The sequence below is a fragment of the Centroberyx gerrardi genome, chromosome 17 (assembly GCF_048128805.1).
Source record: "Centroberyx gerrardi isolate f3 chromosome 17, fCenGer3.hap1.cur.20231027, whole genome shotgun sequence".
NCBI lineage: Eukaryota > Metazoa > Chordata > Actinopteri > Beryciformes > Berycidae > Centroberyx > Centroberyx gerrardi.
Window position 1 is genome coordinate 11,062,317 of NC_136013.1, and position 17,609 is coordinate 11,079,925.

Here is a 17,609-nt window from a genome sequence, read left to right on the forward strand (position 1 = left end):
AAGTGTTCTTTGACAATCAGAGGAGGAAGGAAGAACTTCCTCCATGCTGGCTGGTTTTGGTTTTCTCACATTCACAGTGCAGGAGATGCCAGTTGCTTAAACGCCAGGTGTCTTTGACTTGGTCATCCTCCAAAAAGAACAGGTTGCACAGCTGTCTGGCACACACATATGTGCACACACACACACACACACACACACACACACACACACACACACACACACACAAGGAAAGAGAGGGAGAGGGGGGTCACTTAATGAAAGATGGCAAACAACTTCTTCAGTCGGGTTGACTCGGGGTTCTTGTCGGACGACTCTGGCAGAGAGATGCCCCTGCTGTGTCTTTTGTACGCGCAAGTGGACCAAACAAAAGCTTATTGAGGAATCTCTGGGAAGCCCAAGCTGTTGGAAAGGAATGCCCCTCTCTTGTGTGGCTCAGCGCTCGAGTTGTAATCATTCACCATGCAGTGGGGCTGCGGAGCCGGGGGCCTCCCGGACCCGCCGGACAGGAACTCAACATCCCTCCTGTCCTCACTTGCCTCAATAAAACCTATTAGCTGAACACAGACGGGCAATGGGCCGGTCATTGTTGCTGATGACATGCGGTGCAGATAAATCAAACTAATTGCCCTCTGTCACTCTTTTCACGGTCATGGGCCTCGGTGCAGTCTCCTCCTTAGTCCAGTGAATGGCTGCATTCTGAAGCAGAGGTTTGCATAAGTTTTCCATTTCAGTTGATTTGTTGATCACAAAGTGCAAATAATTTCTTTCCGTGCCAAGTGAGTAAAGACAGGCATGATTGTGTGAGAGAATGGCTCCTGCATGCAGAGCTTCTAAAGTCAAAGTTAGAAATTAGTTTTTTTGTCCAGTAGAAACAACGGAAACATACAGTAAAGGGTGTCTCGTTCTCCCTCTATAAATATGACGTAGAAGGCGGAGTTTTCTCCCTGGGGTCCTGAGCCCAAACTGGTGTTATGTAACGGATACAGTGCTTGATCTCATCCTCATGTAGAAATGCTCACAAGATTGGTGATTGTAGGTCCGGTTCTCTCCATGGTTGCTTTGAGTTTTTCAGTCCAGTCTGGTCTGTGAATGTAGACTAAACTTTTGCGGGACCGTTTCATCGGCGCATCCGCACATCAGGAACGCAACATTTGGAAGGATAAACCGGCGGGACACCAGCTCAGCATTGCACTTTTCTTCAAGTCAAAGAACTGTCTCATTGCAGTAAAGCGTTGTGAAAGCCGGCCTTAACACGCTGCCTAGCTGGATCAAGTTCTTTCTCGGTGAATTTTCAGCCCCGGGGAGCTCTTGGTGGGCTGTAAGGGAATCTGGAAATGGGAGAGAGTGTGTTTGCTTTCCCCTCTAGGTTTTAGTAGCAGCGGGGCCAGACGGGACATGGGCAGCGGCACGAGCAGGGGGAAGAAAGTTGCACCTGCGCGTGTCGGCGAGGTGAACGTGACCAAAAGAGATGCCACTGTCACTTCTCCGAAACACGACAGCCGTTCATTCAAGCCGCTGACGCTTCACGCACATTTGCGCAACTGCCGCAACCGCGCGCAACTGGACTGCCACAGCGAAGGGCACGACTCGGAGTTTTCTGCGGAGGACGAGGACATTGATGCGGGACTGGACCCGGTTCTGACGGACTATGAGGACCAGGGCAGGGCTACGAAAAGGAAAAATCCGCCCAAGAAGTCTTTCATCAGATCTAAAACATACGGACTGTGTAACTTCAGTCGCGTCCACACTGACGACGACTTCAACTCTCCTCAGTCTCCAGCATCAGAGACAACCGAGGAGCCACGTGGCTCACACGGTGGTTCAGGAGATGTAAACAAGAGGGGCCAAAAACACACACCTTCCTGTCCCAGTCAGCACAGTGTAAGAGCTTTACTCGTTTATCTATTATTAGAAAAAAAATCACTGTTAGGCTACTATATTCCTATAATGGGGAACAGATAGGCTGGTGAGTTTATAGTATCCTTATCGTACTTTATGGTGTTTCATCTCCTATGACATCACTATAATATTCTTATAATATTCCTACAAGGATTTATGGTTTTATTATGATATTTTACAGTAGCCTATGCTATTACAAGAATAGTCTTCTTCTAGGTTCTTTTTAGGTCAGGAGATCATTAGTTTAAGTCAGTACATTTTGGAATATCATTAATAGCATGATGATTTATTAATTAGGCTACTGTTATGTTAAAGGATATATAATGATACAATCCTTTTATCAATTGTCACACCTCCTCACAGGGCTTTTTGACAAGGGGTCCTTGTGTGGAGCCTGTTCCCAGATCAGAAAAACAGTCGTAAGTATAGACCACTCTGATAAATAATTGATTCCCGGGCTCAGTGATGCTCACTACGAGTTCTGTAGTAAAGCCGACCAGAGCCAGATCAAATTCACCTTGAAGGGGTCGAAATACCAAGCTAATTGTTCTCAGTGCAGATCAGATTAGTCAGATGTCTGCAAGCAACCCAACAACAAACAAGCGTCTATTGTTGCTGATTTGCTTGATATGTTAGAGGTAAATGTGAAGGAGGGTTACAGCGGAACTAGGAAAAGCATGTATTTGTTTTTGCATAAAGGCCTATCCCTCATAAAGCCCTTTGTACCCCTTAAGCATGAAGCACTGATTAATCAGATGGTTGTATATGTAGTCCTGGGTTAATGTGGTTAAATCTGGCTTGAAATAATACATCCAACTGTACATTATCACTCTACTTTCTCCTCTTATTCAGCATGTTGTTGGTGTGTTCCTCCACTCTGCCCAGGTCCTTTGGCAGCTGCCATAGCTCCTCTCTCACCATGCCAGTCATCCTGTACGATGGATCAGAAGAGGAGCTGATGGATACTATTGAGAGGGAGTTTAGTTGACCCCCAGCTGAGACTGCTGCAGCGAAGTGGCTGCTGGCCTTTTCCGCTGTCTTCTTGGGATAGAGCGCAGTTGGCTGAAGAAAAGTTAAAAAGGGGTTTCTGTTGTCAAATTTTCCTGCCATATCCTGACTCCATGGGAGATAATAATGCTGCGTTCATTGTGTTTATGCAGGGTTTTCTTGGATAGATTTAGCTTTGTTTGTGTATAACCAAAACAGCTGCTCCAGTCCTTTGCCTAGCTCTTATTTAACAACATGAAGCTGTGTAATTGCCCAGGTATAACAACAACTTGAATTGATGCCAGGAAGACTCCTCAGTCGGACCAGGGGGTGTTAACTGACAGAGGCCACCTTGGTTTTATTCCCCTGCATTGGTAAGGTGTCACTGTCACCCCCTGAATCCTGTTACGCTCCCACAGAGCATGCACTTACTTATTTGTAACCTATTACTTACTTTACTTTAACTTGTCTGTTAATAGGAAACAGAAAGGACATGTGGTGAAACATTTCTGTTGTTGGTTAAACTCAGCATAGTTTTCTACAAAATACAGCCGCGGGGCACACTGTTGAATAAACTGCATGAATAGATCACATACAAAGATAGAATTCTCCACCAGCAGTTTTGCGCGCATAATGTGTGCAGTTTCACTTTTTTAGTAAGTGGCAACTGTGCAAAGGTACGAGCTGGGATTGTTTACTTAAGGTTCATTTCCTGACCACAGTTCCTGCCCCTCTCCACGCTTCCTTACAAGGAATGTGTGGCAGCAGGGAGATTTTAGATCGGCTCAGCGTGGCCTCTTCTTTGGCAGCTGCTTTTCTGCTGATGGAGACAAGTTTCCAAGTTTCAGCCACGTTCAAACATAAAGGCCTTACTGCCACTCAGTGGTGGAACACAAGAACTGTGTGCACACGTGCATTTAGGCACAAATGCACGCATGCTTGCACATGCACATGCACACACACACATACAAACTGCACAGTGTGATTGTTTGTTGTAAGGTTATCATACAGTACGTTTCAACAAGAAATCTACAGCAAGAATTTTGTAACTTTTATATTACAAATAAAAATGGACTTTTGTCTTTTTATCTTGTGTGAAGTTTTTTGTAGGAAATATGTGTGTGTGTGTGTGTGTGTGTGCGTGTGTGTGTTATTTAAACTGTCCCAACAGAACATTCCAGTCATTTAGTACAGATTGATACTTAAGATACCCGGTCATTAGTCTGACAATAGACATCAGGCAAAACCTTTTTGATGTGGCATTTATTCAACACAGTAGCTGTAGCTGTTTTTCAGCTGGCAGACAGTACAATATAAAATATCTGTAAAACAATAAAATATGCACAATATGTTTTCAAAATAAAAATGCTACCCCAAACCGTAACTAAGCTGTTCAACGGTGAAGGGAGTACAGTACTTAAATAATAAGTTGCATTGTAATGCATTAGGCTGGGCATTTAAGAAGTGCTTTAAGCTAATGCTGTTTCTTCTTAGAAGGCCTGTAGAAAGACATTCTCCTCTGTACTGCAGTCAGTAGTTTGGGTGGCAGCAGGGGGAGCTGGTTTCTAAGCATCTTGTAGGTGCTCACATTCTTCGCAATGTAATCCTCACAAATTCTGTAAGAAAACAAGTCTGTCACCTCAGAGTATTTGGGAAAAAGGATTGTATGGTATTTACAGTACAAGTAATGTCATCCACACAGCAATGGATGCTGTCAAATTATTTGTGTTGTCTTTATGTGGCTGCAGCTAGTAAATTTCTTTCTGTTGTTAATGATAAAATACGGAAAAGGTTTTACCTGAATAGAGGATATGGCTGTGTCTGGAAAACTAGAGCATCATTGCAGTGACCCTGAAGACAAATGTGAAAGAAAGGTTTATTCAGTGTCTTGTAATTCTTCACAAGCCTCACAAAATACTGCCTTTCAAAGCCGTGCATTCTACAGTCTCCAGATAATATTATTTGTGGATCCATTGTAGAGCTAAAAACAAATCGATTTTTGTTGAATGTATTGATTAAAGTATGAGTTGTGGTACATATTGACATAGCTTTTTCAACATAATTCATTTTTCACCATTTAAAAAAAGCAATTTATGGGGGGAAAATGAGATGCTATAGGATATAATGCAGGTTTTCTCTGACGTGCAGCATGATTGTAGGGCAGGGATTCTGCACAGCACCTAAATACTTTGCTTATGCCGGGATCATATTACAAGAGTTTAAATTTACAGACGTTTACATTATGCGAGTCAGGCAGCTCTCTGGCATAGCTTTTCTAATGAAAAAAATTGCAGCAGCATGGAATTTGTATTAGTAATTAATACAATTTCGATTAGCCTTTTTTATTTGATTGTAGAGCCCTAATCATTGTTCTGAAACTGTTTGTCTGAACGTTCATTATTTCCTTTCAGCAGTTGGCATCCTACCTAGTGTTTCATGCCCAACCTCTTCACAGTTCCCTTCACTTAATTTCAGAGTTGTGCCTGTGGTAATGTGAGTTTAGGTGGAACTTGAAATATTTGAAAAAAGTTGCTTGATTTAGTTTGTCATGTGGTGTTTTCAGTTCAATAACGGTCCAAATGTCTGTGAAATTAAAACAAGCGCACATCAATTTGTTCCCCTCCCCTCCTCTGTGGATTCTCTCTGTGATACCTACAGTGTCAACGAGGAGGATGTAGTCGCAACTTCCACCAAACACAATCACATCAGAGTCTTTGCCCGCACATGCTGTGTGCCACAACCTGGAGCAGGAGAAACGATGAAAGCTTTAGTAAAAACATAAAATCTGTTCACAAATTAACATATTCTCACAGCAGACCATGTTATCAACTGCGTCATTATGTGAATGATTGTAGCAGAAAAAGATCAAACTCATGTCATAAAATGTAAGGGCATTCTCATCGTGTAACTTTTGGTTACACACTGTAAGAAATACAATGAATACTGTGTTTTTTTATATGAGTAACACACTCTGTTCTTTTGTTCTTTGTTCTCAGAGTAGAGTGTCTTTTTCTCTCTACATACCATGGTGAGGTAATCAGTGCATGTATGCGTGCACGTGTGCTATATATGGTTATGAAATGATTTTGAGTGTTCTTATAGGTGAATAATAGTTTATGCTATTCATACGTGTGTTTCCGTGTGTCCCATATTGGGTGAGGTTTTTGGCTTTGAGTCAAGAAATATGAACTGTGGGTTTGGCTTTATGCCGAGATTTATGTTTTTGTTTACTCTAGTGTATAAAAGCGAGTGTATTGAGCTTCACTTCTTTGTCACTTCTTTGTTATATGCTTATCTGTAACACTGAACTGAACCATGCATGTCTGAATAAAGAATCCACGGAAGACTCTTGAACCTTTGCTCATTCATTTTGACCCACAAGGGTGAAGCTTATTTTTCCCCTACAACACAATAAACAAATATTCATACTTTGCTACCTGGGCTTGTTCTTAAACGGATGCTCCACTTCTCTCCATTTCTTTGTTTCTACATCAAGCACCCAGCCGTCGCCTGGTGAAGAAGGAAAAATATGTTTTAATGAAAAGAAACATTTTGTTATCAAGGGGAATAAAAAAAAAAATCTGAATGCATCTGGTGCATTTTCTCACTCATTGGTTTGCAGTCTACACTGAGTCCGCCAAACAGGAACAAGGCACAGTCTGACACTGCAGTGAGGGTGTGCCACGATCTGCCCACTGGGACGGGCGACTCCGGGACTCTGGAGAAGACATTTAGCACAGTGACATCAAAGATAGACCTAGCAAAAGGTTATGCCTTATTTAAATATGTTAAGAAAGAATAAGTCATTTGGGAACACTTGTGGTTTAGTCTGCATACCATGCCTTGCATGTAGTATTTGAATCCTGGCACATGCTATGCTGGCCCAACTCTCTCTTTTCCTTGTTTTCCTGTCTCTCCTTACTGTATCTGTCATATAAAACTAATACAATGCTTGAGGAGGGTGGAAGCACAACAAAGCATGTCATTTTAATATGTTTTAAGATTGTCGTTGTTGACGATAACGTACATTTCTGACCACGTCCACGACTCGAGGTCCAGACAGTGAATGTCATTCGTCCTGGTTTCCTACATTTAGAAAAAGAAGAGCCTGAGTTATGTATGGCAGACTTTGATTTATGTTCCTGGTCTTGTAACCTCCTTGTAATGACTGAATACAAACATGGAGAACAACTGAGAAGAATGTAGAGATCTCACCATGACTCTGCCTCCACATACGTATCCTTTACAGCCCAGTGTGGCGCTGGCATGGGCGGCTCTGGGGGCTGGAGCGCGACCCTGCACACAAAAACTGTCACTTTATAATGTTCACAGAGTCCAAATATCTCTGCATTGATCTCCGCACCCATTTCGTGCAAATACCTACTGTTCAACTTGCTGTGCTTTTAAAATTTAAACTTTCTTTTATTCCTTTAATAGAGAAAAACCCCTTATCTTGAAAATAAATGTCAGTAATCTGAATGTATGTGCTTCAGTTTATAAAAGTGTGGATTACACTCTTAACTGACTTACATGGGTTTGTGGTTCACTCCAACTGGCTTGCGTCGGATCAAACATGTGGACCTCATTGTTCCATCCCCAGAACACATTCTCTACCTGAAAAAAAACAAAGTGAAGAAGTTTTAAAGGGGCAATAAATATGATTTTTATTGTCCTATGGCACAAAATGACCACAATATATCTGGAGGGATTTGATAGGGTTGTTGATCAGTTCCAATGACTCAGCAATTACTTCGCCAGGCGGTGAGATTTCTGGCTTCCTAAACTCACTCGCCGGCCCATACTGTGTTTTGGAACAAAATCTCATATAAAAATAAAACACAGCAAGGACACATCACCGCCTGCACTCCCAAATATGTGCTGCTGATCTCTGTTTTTTTAAATATAAATAGCCAAAGTGCACAGAGAACTGTGAGAGATCTGTAGCCAATAATAAAAATAATACCCATGATGCCTCATCAAGAATGAAGCTTCTGTTCCTGCTATCGATGTCTCTCAGTAGTTTGTGGCCGTATCCTCCGAAGTAGATGATCCTGGAGAATAGTACAGAGAAATTACCCAAGATAGGTTGTGGCTTTGTGTCAGGTGGGTCTCTTTAACATAAAAGTAGCAGTTTGTTATTATAAGACGGGGTCCCAAGATGAGGTGAATTCTTCAAATTTGAGTTGAAAATAATAGAACTCCTGGATATACCATTCAGCTCCTTACTGACTTCTATGCATTTAATCTCTATATGTCTTGTGGATAGATCAAACAGTAATAGGATCCAGCAAAGAAAAAATTGAATATTAAAAGAAAAAATAGAATACAAACAAGAATATGACCAATAGGGGTTATATAAATGGAGGCAATGGACAATTTCAACACTATAACATGTTAAGTAGAATGTGTGAATGAAACATATGGGGAAAAGTACGGATTACAGCATCATAAGGATGTGCAAAATAACAGTGGTAGTATTTACTGTGACAAAGAAAAAGAGAATGAAGAAAGAATGAATGCAGAATATATGAAAATATACCAAAAACATGAACAATACACAGTATGAACTAGGTGGAAACATAAAAACAACAACATATTGTATATTCAATAAATAACAATGAAAGAAGAATCAAAGAAGAATACGTGAATATGAAGTAAACAGAACCAAATTAATAGCACACTTTAATTGGGCTACCCCAAAAAGTCAGTGTCATTCGAACCTTGCAAATCTGTATGTGTGTCGCATCAAAGCTGGACATCAGTAACTGTAACCAGTAACCTGAACCTGTGTACAGTTGCTCATGGAGCTACTGTAACACTGCAACCTTCCCTCTGTGAATTATGCAGCAACACAGTACTGGATAAAGTGATCCATTAAAATTCACATGTTCATATAACGCTTACCTGCCATTATAAACCCAGCAGGACAGTTTGTCTCGGGGCGAAGGAGGAGAACCAGTCTCATGTGTGATTTTCCTCCAAGCGTATTTACCGTCCGCCAGGTTGACACAATAGATCTGTTTCAAGTCAAACACGGATCACTTCATCATGCCAAAGAGAACTTACAGTAATTTAGTCTAAGATGTGACCTTACATGAGGTTTTACACATACTTTAGTATTGAAACTGTAATTCATTATTTAATCCTGCAACAATCAGTCACTCACAGACCATGTAGTTTATGTAAAGTAAACCATGTAAAGTAACTGTAGCATCATGGCATGGATTGTATGGATCAACAGTGTGATCACTAATTTCCTCCGAGATCAAGCTCACCTGATTGGTCTGTCCATTGTCATCACAACCTCCAAATATGAACATGTGTCCATTCAGAGAGCAGCTGCAGGTGCCGGACATGGAGGGCGGGACTTCCCCCGTCATTCTGCACATTTCCCTTCAGAAAAAACAATAAAAAGTGGATAAACTATCCAATCAACTGCAGATTGACAGCACTGACTGGTGTCATGACACATCTTTCAACAGTGACAGGACAAGGGAAAGCTCCAGGCAAGTAGTTGTCAGTTCAAACAAATGTATGAATGTGATATGAATGTGTCAAAATCAAAGAATGAATGTAATCAGAGAGAGATAGAGAGAGAAGAAAGAGACAGAGTGTGTTATCAGAATCCACATATTACTTTTTCTTTTTTTTCCAAAAACAGGCATATTTGAACTTATTTAATATCCTTACCATACACCTCGTTCTAAGTCATATACCCAGATTTCATCATTGGGTAGGAAAACTTCATCACCAGCAATTGACTGTAGAGAATGATTACAACATGTCTATTACTGTGAAATGGTGTGAATACGTCTAGTGTCTATCATTGTAATGGCACTGTTTCTTCAGCAATTGTGCAACACTAACCATGATGCAAAAAACACATTTCACAGATACTTAGAATATGAAGAATATGTTTGGAGAACAGAGATATGCTTCAAAACACACAACAATTGGCCAAAAAAATCCAGAACATGTAGCTGACATTCATTCCAAATACATGTTGGACACTGGAAATACATTCTTCCTATACACTGGTGACATATACATATACTACTGCTACTACTATTACTACTACTAATACTGCTACTACTACAGCTACTAACAATAATAATAATACTATTAATAATGATAATAATAATCTTTAATTAAATAGCACTTTTCAAAACAGAAGTTACAAAGTGCTTAATAATCAACCAGTAAAAAAACACACGGCAAAATAAAAAATAAAAATTCAGTTTAGTATAAAAACAAGCAAGTAAAATTATGAAAATGCAATTTTGTACAAATGGGTTTTGAGAAGTGATTTAAAGGATGGCAATGATTCAGCCAGTCTTACTCCAAAGCCGGGATCTGCAAGTATATCCAAAATACAGTTTGGCCACTCAACATTTATTGTGGGTAAATGTAATCTAAATGTACAATGTACAATTCTGGACAGGTTTTGCATATTTTGAAATATATCTCAAAACATACTCCTAAGTATATTAATAAGTGATTTGTTTGTTACTTTTTTGCAGTAGCCTATAGGTATGCATGATGCAGAGAAAGGCCTATCTTTTAAGCAGAATGTAAACCATGTAGGTCTGTAACTCTGCACACTTGGTAATGTTTTTTTTCTTACCACATATCCTCCCCACACATACAGCAGATGATCCTCCACCAGAGCTGTGTGGCCGCTCCTCTCCCGGGCCACCAGCTCCGAGCAGTGCCTTTCATGTAAGGCATCCATGACTGCTGCTATAAATAGAAAAACAAAACCGAAACGTGCCTGAGTCAGTATTAGAAAATCAATCTAAAAATGCCAAATACATTCTCAAGACTTGCCAAATCCAATTTGACACCTACAAGCTGTTTGTTGGCTGCTATGGCAAAGGAAGTGACACATGACAGTTAAAGCTAGGAGGAATGCACAGACACAAAAACAAGCTTTTCTCCTCCAGCAGGATGTTGTCAGTTCAAGGTAGAAAATGCTCTTGACGGCTTTATATGAACCTTAAAGCACTGTGGTTGACCGTATTTGTAGAAAATGTGCCACGTAAAGTAGCTTATCCAGTGTATAACAGTGACATACAATAACAAACTAAATAGTCAATAACTTGAAAACATACTCACGGGCTACAAAACACTTACAGCTGTTCTTCTACTTCCCCTCTCGCCAAAGGTAGTAGGTTACGGGGGGGTGATGTAAAAACCATAACATCACATAACATAAATGCTGGCAGACCTGTTTCTCTCATAACCAATAACAAGCTAGCCAGAATAAAAAACACAACTTCCGGTCGTTTTTTCCCCTTCAAAATAAAAGCCTTATTTTGACGAATATACATATTTTTGGTAATACAAACTATCAAAGTAAAAATAAAGAATATGTTAAAGGAGAGGGACTCTGTAGTAAATTTAAATAAAGTTCTTGTTTTTGGGTTTGTTTTTTTTCCCTTTTATTTATTTCTTCCTTCGTTTTGGAAAAAACCAAGCTTTGCTGCGCAGGAAGTGATGAAATACATGCGGAAGTTGACATTTAGCGCCAAAGCTTGAGTTGACAACAGCAGCTATGGACGTCGTTCGCAAAATAAAGACTAAAGTGTCTGCAGGCTTCAAGATGCGGGGACTTATACTGCGACCGTATGTACTTTAAATTCCGGTTGTATTCATAAAAAGTGTTTTTTTGAACGTACTGCTAGCTAACAACATCACACAACTACAACTTCTGTGGGTTTCAGTTGATTTTCCAGGCTGTCACCTCAAAGTCAGGGAAGGGATTGGATACTATCGAGACTATGTCCCTAATCTAACATTATTGGTCGCACAGAAGAAAGAATAAAAAAATATGAACGGGTTTTCATATGCTTTTTATTGTTTGGTGTTCCAGTGAAGCCAGCAGATACCTTGTGGAGGTACTGGAGTCCGTCAGTCCCATTGAACTGGATGATGTTATTGAAAAGGTCCTAGATGCTGTGGAAAAGCAGCCATGTAAGTACAGTAAGTCTCAGCAGGGGACAATATAAGGCAAGATATTAGATGTTGAGTATACAATCTTTCTGTGTTTGATGCTTGTGGTGTGTTTTGAGTGTGTGATCATGTTTTCCAACAGTGTCCTCTACCATGATAGAGCTGTCTGTGGTGGAAAGTGCTGTGCAGGACTGCAGTCAGTCTTGTGATGAAACCATGTAAGTTATATGGTGCTTCCTCTCACTTCATTAGACAACTTAATTTTTTTGTTGAATCGGTATTTTTAATTATGTTAAGTATTTAATAGAAATTATTCAGTGAAACGCTAGGCACCTATCAGTCGTTTACAAATAGGTGTTCATGTAAACAAACCTAAATTTAAAGTTGTCGTTTTGTATGATTACATTAATTTGCATGATAGCAATTGCATAACAGACTGTGGATAAGAGACTAGGACTAATAGTCGACTTAGTGTTTCTTTATGCAGGGACAGTCCTGGCATCAATGCTGTATTGTAATAATGCTGTAATTACTTAATGTGGTACAGTGAGACATTTTTATAGCTAACCAACCTAATAATTACATGTATCTCTATTATCCTCAAGCAAAACTTACTTGTTGATGAGAGTTATTTAACTGTTTTCCAGAGATAACGTTTTCAACATCATTGGAGCCTTTGATGTGCCCAGATACATTTACAGTGTGGAGAGGAAGAAATTTGTACCGTAAGTAAAGTGAAGGTTTCTCTCTCCTTTGTGTCAAAATGAACCCAAAAAATAAACAGATTTACAGCTTTTTTTTCTGCAAATTCCTGACCTAGACTTCTAGCACTTACTTATGCAGACCTTATGGCATACTGTGGGTTTCATCAAAAGTGTTTTTGATTATGTCTCTGTCTCTCAGCATCAGCATGACCAGCTATCCAGCCCCCAGTCTGTGTGGTCTGGCCAAAGACAAGGCTGAACTCTTCAGAGAGCGCTACACAATGCTACAACAGGTCAGTGAGCTCTGCTTCACTATGCCTTTCGCTGAGGTTTTAGTGTCCAGACTGAGGAACTGTCCCAAAATAACCCTCCTTGCTGCTATTTCCAATATGTGTAGTTACGATGTATTTACATAGAGATGTTTTTTTGTAGCGAACGCATCGGCATGAGCTCTTCACCCCACCTGTGATAGGAGCTGCTGTTGAAGAGAGCAGGAACAAATTTCAGGTATCAAATCTCAAACCCCTATATTGGCCACTGTATAGACTAATGGTTCTCAAATCCGGTCCTCAGCATCCAGGGGACTGGATTTGATAGCTGGAGATTGTTTTATTGAATGTAAAACACTTTTTAACTTGATTGTTTTGCTCTAAAAAATGTTTTTTCCAGCTCAAGACAATTGAAGCACTGCTGGGTAGCACAGCTAAACTGGGAGAGGTCATCGTATTAGGGATGATCACACAACTGAAAGAGGTGAGTTAGTGGTACAGATGACTTTATCCATTCCAATTCAGATGGAGAAGTTCATTACGAAGCACAAAATTCTCCCTTGACTGTAAAGTTCCTTCAAATTATTGAAAAGTTATTCAACCAAACTTGTGAATGTGTTGCTTTCCTGTTTATTTGTCAGCATACTGTGTATTTTTATGTCTAGTTTTATATAGACGTCTTACTTTTTTCTAGGGTAAATTCTACCTGGAGGACCCAAGTGGAACAGTACAGCTGGACATGTCCAAGGCAATATCCTTTCCTTCAAGTAAACACATGATGCAGTGCAGCAGGGACTGTCCAGTATAATTACTTTACATTATAGAATATTTTATGGCTATTAAAATGAATGTGTTCCTTAACCATGTTCTCACCAGTTTCATAATGGCCTGTACACAGAATCCTGCTTTGTACTGGCAGAGGGTAAGAACGAATATAGACTACTTTTTAATCCTTTATTGAATCAGATAGTCTTGTCTTTTTCAAGAGACACCTGAGAACATAAACATCCATAAAAATAACAAAGAAAATACATAATATAATTTTTAACTTTATACATTTTATTCTAAAGCATTATACATTACCCTTTTATACATTTTATTATACATATATTCATTATACATTTTATTCTCAAGCATTATTACATATTTATGGACAAGCACAGATGTTTCTGTAAAGGGAAAGGTCTTGTTGTGTGAGGTGAAGCCGTGTCCTCTGTCCTCCAGGTTGGTACGAGGACTCTGTGTTCCACGTCAACGCCTTCGGGTTCCCTCCAACAGAACCGTCTTCAACCACAAGGTCAGTCGGTCAGGAAAAAAAAGCGCTGAGATTGTAGCGACCTAATGTATCAGTCAGTGCAGTAGCTTGAACTCCGGTCGTCCCGTTGAAGCTCAGTGTTCCTGCTCACGACACGACCCTGCTTCCCTAAGTAGCTAACAACATGCTGAACATCGTGTTTGAATACTTGGCTGTGTTCCCAGGGCGTACTATGGCAATATTAACTTCTTTGGCGGTCCGTCCACCACGTCGGTGAAGGCGTCTGCCAAGCTGAAGCAGTTGGAGGAGGAGAATGAGGACGCCATGTTTGTAGTCGTCTCTGATGTGTGGCTGGACAGTGTAGAGGTGATGGAGAAGATCCACCTCATGTTCTCAGGTCTGGTATTGACCCAGTTTTATACTCTCTGCTAACTGACCACACTGGTATTTTTATGTGTACGATCATAAGTGAAGCTTTTTCTAGTGCATTGAATACTACAAGGCAAATGACAGTAGAGGCTCAATTGAACAGCAATGGAACGTATAAAACCTTAAGACAAAATTGAAATTATTACAAATTTACACCACCAATTCACCCATTTTAGAAAGAATCTCTGTGGTATCTCATATTCTTTGGTAACCACCCCTCCCACACTTGAAAGCATATTATTAACACACACACAGGTACACTTCTTCAAATCTGCAATTTATTTTCAAGCATTACAATGCTAGATAATGGACTTCAGATTTGCTCTAACTTTATGTTAAGGTTTTTATAAAGGTCGTGTTTTTCCCCTTCGCAGCGCCTCACACTGTTTATGTTTGATGGATACAGGTTAAGATATTTCATGTTTTTTCTTGTAGGCTATGCTGCAATGCCTCCCACCTGCTTCATCTTCTGTGGAAACTTCTCCTCCGCGCCTTATGGGAAAACACAGATCAAATCACTCAAAGGTGAGCGCTTTAGATTCTCATCACTCATAATGTTCTTCCTGAGATCTCTATGTATATTTAGAGGTGCAATAAAGGGATTGATAGACAACATTTCCGACTGTAATGTATTCTTTTCTTTTTTAGAGTCATTAAAGGCTCTTGCCGATGCCATCTGTGCATATCCCAGCATTCACAGCAGGTAATATCTGACGGAGTTGTTGCTCTGTTCCCTTCTGTTCTCTTCTATTCAAGTTTCAGCTCACATGACATTGTGTTTGACTTAATGTATTCATCTTAAACCTGCAGTAGTCGCTTTGTGTTTGTACCTGGTCCTGAAGACCCTGGTCCCAGCACCATCCTGCCAAGGTAAGCATTCAAAGACATCTAGCTTTGAAGTCCATGATGTGAGTTTTATTCAGTGGGTTGGACAAATATAGATGAATATGTGTTTCCCTCAGGCCTCCGTTGGCAGATCACATCACTGAGGAGTTCAGACAGAGGGTCCCGTTTTCCGTGTTCACTACCAACCCATGCAGGTGAGACAGATATGTGGCTTTTGTTAAATGCAGAAACATTTATATACATATATATATATATAGGGTTGCACGTTGTCATGACCATGGTCTTGTTTGTTTACAGACAATGATAATGACAATGATAAATTGATGTTATAAAATGCTACACCTTTAATTAGGGCTGTATGATACAGCCACAGCATAAAAATCTAAATCATAATATTGACCAATGCAATTTCCAGATCTCAAGAGGCTGCAGTTTTTCATCATGGGGAGAGGTGTTTCAGACAGCTGCTGAACAAAGCATTTCTTGTGCTGTGCAAAGTCCCAGTCTACAAATTAAGCTGTAAATCAGAGATCCAACAGATTTTTTTTTTGTTCTGTTTTGTTTTTTTGCTGAAAAGGCTGTAGAAAAAGCTGTATATCACAATTCATATTGCAGTAATTGTAATATTTGGCAAGTGATTAATCATACACCAGTTTGCCTTGGAGACGTTTGTGGGGTCATGTGACCTGACTCATGATCCTAGGTCAGTATTTCTACCTAGGAAACTGTGTGAAACCGGGCTGTGATTCTGGTGACATGTTTTTCCTGTCAGGATCCAGTACTGCAGCCAGGAGATCGTCATCGTCAGAGAAGACCTGGTCAACAAGATGTGCAGGAACTGCGTCCGGTTGCCCAATAACAGTCTTGACATTCCAAACCATGTGAGTTTCAGCTTCTCCATCCAAGCCTGTGTAGACTTGAGTGAAATACCTCTCATTACATCGACAAGTAATGAGTTGTTTTAAACCTCTATTAGACGTCTTTCCTCTTTAAGTAATATTTCTTGTAGTGATGGCTTGTTACGCCAAACCTGTTGGTAAAGTCATCATGACCTCAACTGAAAACTGTACCTGCTGATCTGGTTTAATGTTCTGAGAAAACATAGCTTGAAATATTGCTGACATTCTCCGAAGGCTTCAGGACACCTTTGATCTTACAGTCACTTTCCTCCTGTCTGTCCCCAGTTTGTGAAGACCATCCTGTCCCAGGGCCACTTGACTCCGCTGCCTCTGTACGTCAGTCCCGTATTCTGGGCGTACGACTACGCCCTGCGCGTCTACCCCGTCCCTGATGTCATCATCTTCGCGGACAAATACGATCCCTTCAGCATCTCCAACACAGACTGCCTCTGCATTAACCCGGTACGAACCCACCTATATCATTTTTAGTGAATTATCTTCGGACAGAAACTGAAAGAAAAGTGTTTTTCCAGCTGGTAGTTATTTTCTTTATGCCTTTGAAAGTGCTGTCATGGTCTCAGTGTGTACTCAGCTGGTATTTATTGACAAAGTGCCTGTTGCTAATATGTTTTGTCATTGATTTATTATCGCAGGGCTCATTTCCAAAAAGTGGCTTCACATTCAAGGTGTACTACCCATCCAACAGGACTGTTGAGGACAGGTGGGGTGGATTCGCCTTAAAGTTTCACTTTTCTTTCCAGGTTATGTAGTATAAATAATTTAAAACTTAAAAAAAAATCTTTGTAATTATTAGAACCACAGGTGTAAAAAAAAAAAAAAAAAAAGACATATAGCCTATTGTTTGGTTATAACTTATTCGTCAACTCAACAGTGTTCTTTCTAATCTGTGTCATGTTCTTCTGTGTTCACAGCAAACTTCAAGGACTCTAAAGAAAATTTACAAGATTTACAAGTGGATCTTGTTTTCATACTTATTGTTTTGTACAATGCCGTTGTAAAATATGTTTAAAATGAACTGGTAATGAACCCATTGTGTTGTTTTATTTTGTATGTACCTTTTCTATCATGAAAAATAAAGGTTCTTATTCGTTAAATGAATGTGTTATTTTTACTGAACTGCCTGACATCTTTATTTAGCACGAGCATGATATTCATAGTAAAATCCTAGTTTGAGTATGTGTGCTTGGAAGCAGCTGCATTGTGTAACCTGTCTGGAGGACAAGTGTAATGTTGGGAGACATTTCTTAGGCTACTATAAAACCTCCTTCATGCTACCTATAGGTTTGCCTGTCAGGACTTATAGTAATTTATATGGAAGCAAAACGGGTATTTTAGGGTTAGGATTGGG

At 40.0% G+C, this 17,609-nt stretch overlaps 3 protein-coding genes across 4 annotated transcripts; 2 read left to right on the forward strand and 1 right to left on the reverse strand.

Annotated features, from left to right (window-relative positions):
* Positions 1-1,055: 1,055 nt before the first annotated feature.
* On the forward strand, positions 1,056-3,919 carry LOC139913302 (uncharacterized). Its single transcript, XM_071901274.2, has 3 exons — positions 1,056-1,881; positions 2,263-2,318; positions 2,785-3,919. The coding sequence occupies exons 1-3, from the start codon at positions 1,396-1,398 to the stop codon at positions 2,885-2,887; spliced, it is 645 nt and encodes a 214-aa protein (XP_071757375.2). The 5' UTR covers positions 1,056-1,395; the 3' UTR covers positions 2,888-3,919.
* Positions 3,920-4,133: 214 nt separating this feature from the next.
* Positions 4,134-11,124, reverse strand: LOC139913297 (kelch domain-containing protein 1). 2 transcript variants are annotated; one of them, XM_071901268.2, is made up of 14 exons: positions 11,020-11,124; positions 10,511-10,626; positions 9,577-9,647; positions 9,162-9,279; positions 8,791-8,903; positions 7,850-7,937; positions 7,417-7,500; positions 7,102-7,182; positions 6,914-6,972; positions 6,495-6,604; positions 6,324-6,396; positions 5,543-5,627; positions 4,685-4,737; positions 4,134-4,502 (listed from the first exon to the last, which is right to left on the reverse strand). In XM_071901268.2, the coding sequence occupies exons 2-14, from the start codon at positions 10,616-10,618 to the stop codon at positions 4,361-4,363; spliced, it is 1,185 nt and encodes a 394-aa protein (XP_071757369.1). In that variant the 5' UTR covers positions 10,619-10,626; positions 11,020-11,124; the 3' UTR covers positions 4,134-4,360. The 2 variants fall into 2 exon arrangements, with proteins under 2 accessions (XP_071757369.1, XP_071757368.1); XM_071901267.2 differs by having other exon boundaries at positions 11,002-11,116.
* A 293-nt stretch (positions 11,125-11,417) lies between these two features.
* pole2 (polymerase (DNA directed), epsilon 2) lies at positions 11,418-17,311 on the forward strand. Its single transcript, XM_071901262.2, has 19 exons — positions 11,418-11,511; positions 11,759-11,859; positions 11,981-12,056; positions 12,486-12,563; positions 12,742-12,835; positions 12,975-13,049; positions 13,212-13,295; positions 13,506-13,562; positions 13,685-13,733; positions 14,036-14,108; positions 14,291-14,463; positions 14,931-15,020; positions 15,144-15,198; positions 15,306-15,365; positions 15,458-15,535; positions 16,114-16,222; positions 16,526-16,702; positions 16,894-16,961; positions 17,173-17,311. Exons 1-19 carry the CDS (start codon positions 11,441-11,443, stop codon positions 17,189-17,191), a joined length of 1,587 nt encoding a protein of 528 aa, XP_071757363.1. The 5' UTR covers positions 11,418-11,440; the 3' UTR covers positions 17,192-17,311.
* The last annotated feature ends 298 nt before the right edge of the window (positions 17,312-17,609 follow it).

Coding starts and splice junctions, on each gene's coding strand:
- pole2 (XM_071901262.2), top strand. CDS start 11,441: ATGGACGTCGTTCGCAAAATAAAGACTAAAGTGTCTGCAGGCTTCAAG. Junction 13,050..13,211: donor AGAGCAGGAACAAATTTCAG/GTATCAAATCTC, acceptor TGTTTTTTCCAG/CTCAAGACAATTGAAGCACT. Junction 16,703..16,893: donor ACTGCCTCTGCATTAACCCG/GTACGAACCCAC, acceptor TTATTATCGCAG/GGCTCATTTCCAAAAAGTGG.
- LOC139913297 (XM_071901268.2), bottom strand. CDS start 10,618: ATGGATGCCTTACATGAAAGGCACTGCTCGGAGCTGGTGGCCCGGGAG. Junction 6,397..6,494: donor TGTAGACTGCAAACCAATGA/GTGAGAAAATGC, acceptor CTTCTTCACCAG/GCGACGGCTGGGTGCTTGAT. Junction 4,738..5,542: donor ACATCCTCCTCGTTGACACT/GTAGGTATCACA, acceptor ATTTGTCTTCAG/GGTCACTGCAATGATGCTCT.
- LOC139913302 (XM_071901274.2), top strand. CDS start 1,396: ATGGGCAGCGGCACGAGCAGGGGGAAGAAAGTTGCACCTGCGCGTGTC. Junction 1,882..2,262: donor CCTGTCCCAGTCAGCACAGT/GTAAGAGCTTTA, acceptor ACCTCCTCACAG/GGCTTTTTGACAAGGGGTCC. Junction 2,319..2,784: donor CCCAGATCAGAAAAACAGTC/GTAAGTATAGAC, acceptor CACTCTGCCCAG/GTCCTTTGGCAGCTGCCATA.